The 5,326-nt window shown below is 35.0% G+C and overlaps 1 protein-coding gene across 1 annotated transcript in view; it reads left to right on the top strand.

Moving 5' to 3' along the window:
* Nucleotides 236-5,326, top strand: part of LOC109840593 (B3 domain-containing protein Os01g0723500-like) — a 7,981-nt gene continuing 2,890 nt past the window's right edge. The window contains exons 1-3 of the mRNA XM_020409306.1: nt 236-525; nt 1,953-2,400; nt 4,539-4,691. Of these exons, the coding sequence (XP_020264895.1) occupies nt 439-525; nt 1,953-2,400; nt 4,539-4,691 (688 nt within the window). The 5' untranslated portion in view covers nt 236-438. The remainder of the gene's footprint in view (nt 526-1,952; nt 2,401-4,538; nt 4,692-5,326) is intronic.

Genomic DNA, 5,326 nt, shown 5'->3' with positions numbered 1-5,326 from the left:
AATTTTCCCTTACCTAGCAATTAAGCCTTAAACTTGTCTTTTGTCCCGTTAAAGTAAACAACGTGGCGTGGGACCAAAAAAGGAAGCCCACTCCAGGAAAACTGGCTCACGCAAATTTAAGATGCTAATTAATTAATTACAAACTTTTCAATGTTCTTAATAATTTTTTCCCCCCACTAATAATGCCTTATGATATTTTTATACAAAACCCTAAACAGTTGACGGCAGTTTTGTTAGTTTCTTAGAAAAAGACACACGGCTCGAAGCCTAAAAAGCCAACCTCAGCACTTCCCTTCGATTTTCATCACTTTCTCAATTTCTCCTCCTTCCATTTTTTTCTCTCTCGCTTTACCAAAAACCCGTCCACGAAAATTATTTTTCTCATGATCAAAACCCTAATTCACTCGATTCTTTGAGATTTCAAGAGATTTTTGGGCAATGGGGGAGAAGAAGAAAGAGGGAAACGAGTTACAGAGGAAACCCCACTTCTTCAAGGTTTTGATTGGAGAGTTCAAACTACGGCTGGCAAGTTCCCTTTTCTTTTTGCCCTTTTTACTTTGTTTTTTTTAATTGAATGAAGAAAGTTTGGATATTTAGTGTAAATGTTAATAGATAACTGATAACAACATTGAATCGCATCGATTTGGCCCCACTCATTTTAAAAACAAGCTCTTGGTGATCGGATATGCTAGAAATTTGTTTTTCTCATTATTCTCTATTCAGGATCATTTCTAGCTAAGTAACCAATTAGCCTGTCTTTATCCTAATTACCTCCATCAGTGTACCTGTAGGTCTATTATTAGTTGCCATTGATCCATTAATATATGACAATAATCTTCGGAATGCACCAACAGATCAGACAAATGCGCAAAAAATATTAAAAGAGACGCAGAAAAAAACAATGCATACATGCTCCTGCATATCCTTTGCTGAAATTAGCATGTCATGAATATAAATAGAAAAACATTGAAAAGAAAATCTTCGCTTTCTGAAGGACACATAATTTTCATACATGCTCCTGCATCTCTAATGTGAAAAATAAAATGGATCAAAATGCTATACCACTGGTTGGGAATATACTTCAATCATTAAAAAGATTCCTCCAACTACAAAAGATAGACTTATTTTCATCTGGTTTTGTTAAATTTGCAGTTTGAATCAGTTATTGCAATTTGTCTCTACAAGTATTTTTCGAACATATACATGTAGACATTCATATAGGTATTATCTTGTGCACACAATAGTAGCACATGGGTACATCCAACATCCTCGTTTAAGCATAAACCCGTATTGTGGTGTATGCACACACAGCACAAATTAATTTGCAACAATCACTACCATTGAAATTATTTGAGTCAAGTACGGTCAAATATTCCTGTATGGCTGATAATTGCATCGAAAGTTTCTTTTTTCTTGGAGTGAAATGCACTGAATGATGTCGTACAGATCTACATGCATACTGGTGGTTATTGATTAAAACTTTTAGTTATTGAGGGTTAACAATTCTACAAATTGATCTTCAAAATTAAGTCCCATAGCATATAACAGACATCTAAAAGGAAACTTTTTTGGGGTGCTGACCATACAGAAGCACATGCTTACCTGGCATTTGCAAACAATAAAATTCTTTTCTCAAGTTTCTTTGCCAACCACAAAGGGCATCCCTTTTTTTATAAATATTATTGAAGCCCATGTTCCTCCACTTTAATGCCGTTAAGAATGTCAATTGGTGTTTCCTAACATATTCATACTTTCCAGCAAGATAAGTTTTGCACGTAAAATGGTTATTGGCTGTGTAATACTTAAGGGTGCCAAGATGATAGTGTCAGCAAACTAAGCATACAAAATGATTTCTTGTCTAAGAGACATGAATTTTTTTTCCCAAGCATTTCTACACTGGAAACAAGCTTAATGGTTTTGATTTTTCATGTATGTCTTCCTCAAATCTTTAGAAGATGCCGCCAAACTTCTTGAAGCATATATCAAATGAAGCATCACAAAAAGCCATGCTTGAGGGTCCCAATGGGTGCAGTTGGCCTGTGGAGATTACTAGATCCTTTGATGGAACATTCATATCCAGTGGATGGTCAAAGTTTGTTGAAGATCACTCCTTGAAGGAGCAGGAGTTCCTAGTCTTCAGGTACAATGGGAATATGCATTTCAGCATTCAAGTTTTTGACACAACTGCATGTGAGAGAGAAGACTTGTTTCCAATTCAATCCTACATGAAGCCGAAGTTACCCAAAGAAAGGAAGAAAAGAGGTAGACCGAGAAAGCATCCTCTGAATGTTGTCTGTCATATTGAGTGTAAGGAAACCAAGAGTGAGCCTCAGGAACTTCCTACATGTGATGGTCATGAAGCCAAACACATGCAAGATGATATTATCAACTCAGTGGAAGGTAAGTTAGTATTATTAAATATCTTGAGATTCATGAGAAAAATCTATATTTGCATTTTGCATGTAGATATAGTTATTGTTCTTTAAGTGTAAAATATTTCTTCATTGCTGGAGATATATGGACTTTGAGTGCCACAGGTGATAGACATATTTATAATCTGTTGGAACCAGTTGATTGAAAATGAGAGAAGCAATTAGGAATATCATCTCCTAATAGTTCTTCACATAATCTCTGTTAACCATTTGTTAAAGTTAGTTAACAGCTTTTTGGTTTATATATAAGTACTTGTGGAGTAGAACTAGCTGATCTCAATTAAATGGGCAACAATGAATGCATAAAGAAACTTCCCAGGATATTTACTTGAGTTTACTTTTCATTATTGTGCATTTATTTTTCAACTTTATCTTTTATACCAATCTTACTTAAAAACTGAACCTGTGTTTTTGATTTAAAGTAAACTAGACACTTTTTTGTTAGTCTGCATGATATATCTCTTGTGCTTGAACTACAAAACTCGTTACGACGTTCATGCAACTCGGTCTATCTGACTTAGACCATTCTCTAACTAATGACAATGACTATACCTTTATCCGAAATCTTTGGTCAGTTGCATGAATCCTCCATGTCCATATAGCTATGTCAATTTAACAAATATCATGCATTCCTTCATCCATGCCCTTTAAGTTTACCCTACTTTCATTAACCATGATCCAATTGCGCCAAATGTACTTGCCACAATCAACACAAAGGATTATCCCTCGTTTTCCCCCAAAGTGTTTAATGTAAAATAATAATCCTATGCCACTCACCAAAACTTTAGAATTTTTGTGCAATAATAGGCGCTTTAAATGGTTCTAGAGAACACCAGGGCTCAAATCCTACTGCATGTGCATTTTAAAAGAGGGTCTTAAAGGAAAAACAATGTGCAAAATCTCCATATTTCAGACCAGAACTGAACACTCATCCTGTATGAGTGCTTTGGCATATAAAATTGGAACTTTCAATACTCATCACGACTTCAAAATTTTGATTGTTCCAGGAATTTAATTTGGTAACAGAGCCATCAAGGTTCATATTGCACTGGTCACATTTAAATAAAGGGATTTTAGAAGGAACTACAGTGCTATAAAAAACAAAGGTTTGTGTACATAAAAAGAGTCTTCAACTGCAAGGATGTGTTAAGATATAAATTTGTAACCTCAACTTTCACCATAACTTCAGATTTTTGGTGTTGAATATGAGCGTCTCACGTATGAAATTCTCTCAACCCTCACCGTGAGTTTGTAGTTTGTTACAGTCTATTAACTTCAACAACAATGACGTAACCTATTACTTATGACATGCTCATTCTACCCATCTTAGCTGCTTGTGTGTGTGTGTGTGTGTTGGGGGGGGGGGGGGGGGGTACTCAACCTGAAAATTCAAAAGCCCTTCTATACTTGATATTTACCATTATTCCACCAGATTATATATAACATTCCATATTAGATTCCTCTTCTTAGTAAGGTTATTATTTCCATCTCTGAAATGCTTTGCCTTCTTACTTCACCTGCATGCTAATTTTCTTTACATTCTTAATTGTAAGACATTCAACAGCTTCCCAGTCTCATCGTCATGCTTGATAATCTGTATAAAGTAGCGAAAATGGTCCCTCCTCTGTATTCCTTGGCTAAATAAGCTTACCTTCACTCATCTCACAACTCTGTCAATGGTAATGTCGTTATATTTATGCCTTTGTTCCATAGGCTTTGCTTCTCTCTATTTCTGGAATTTGTTGGTTATCCTTATCCTTTCATTTAGTTCCATTAAGTAGTACAAATGCCACTAGCAAAAAAAATAAATAATAATAATGCACCTTTTGACCTCCTCTCAAATACCGTCTTTTGATTATCCATATCTAATACAAATAGACTGACCTTTCCTTGGTGTAAGCCAACCATGGTATGTAATTGCTCTATCTCCCCTTTGTATACTTTATTGAGTTATATCCCTCTATATTCTATATGTTTTCACACTTTTTACTGGTCCGCAATGCATCCTTAGTCATAAAATCTGACTGCTATGAATTTTTTCCTAGAACCCGCCATATTATCTGCTTAGGGCGGCTCTATTCTCTAATTCAATAAAATATTGTGCAGATTCCTTTTTATCCTATCAGAAGCTGAAGCTAACCAAAGGAGGGAAGAAAAGAGGCAGACCGAGAAAGCATCCTCCAGATGTTGTCCGTTGTGTAGAGCATCATGAAATCAAGAGTGAACACATGCACGATGATATTATCAATTTAGTCGAAGGTAAGTTAGTAGTAAACAGCTGTTTCATGACAAAGTTTATATTTGCATGTAGATTTAGTTATCATTCTTTTACTGTGAAATATTTCTTAATTGTATGGGATATATGGATTTTAATGAGGTATAAATGTTAGGTACGTTTATAATTTTTCGGAGCTGGTTATTGAAAATGTGAATTAGGAATATCAGATAATTCTTTACATATTCTCTGTGAATTAGATGCTAAAACTAGATGATAAATTTTTGTGCAGAAATCCTCGTGGAGGGAAACAAGTTACAATTGAGTGAAAAGAAATACATAGAAACTTCCCATGACATTCTGCTTGAGTATTCTTTTTCATTATTGTGCATTTTTTCAACTCATATTTGGATAATAATCCCGTATATTGATCAATGCCTTTTGAATTAAAATAAGCTCATCATTCTTTTGTTAATCTGCATTATATCCCTTTTACTTGAGCTGGAGGACTAGATGGAAATCTCCATGCAATTCGGTCTATCTGGCTTAGATTATTCTCCAATTAGTTACAGTGAAAAACCTTTATCCGAGATTTTTATGTCAGTTACTTGAATCATCCATGTCCAATTAGCTTCGTTAAGTTAATAACCGTCTTTCATTCCCCCATCCATACCTGAAT

Source organism: Asparagus officinalis, chromosome 5, assembly GCF_001876935.1.
Source record: "Asparagus officinalis chromosome 5, Aspof.V1, whole genome shotgun sequence".
Lineage (NCBI taxonomy): Eukaryota > Viridiplantae > Streptophyta > Magnoliopsida > Asparagales > Asparagaceae > Asparagus > Asparagus officinalis.
The sequence above is the reverse complement of the archived record's forward strand: the minus strand, read 5'-3'. Positions and strand labels throughout refer to the sequence as shown.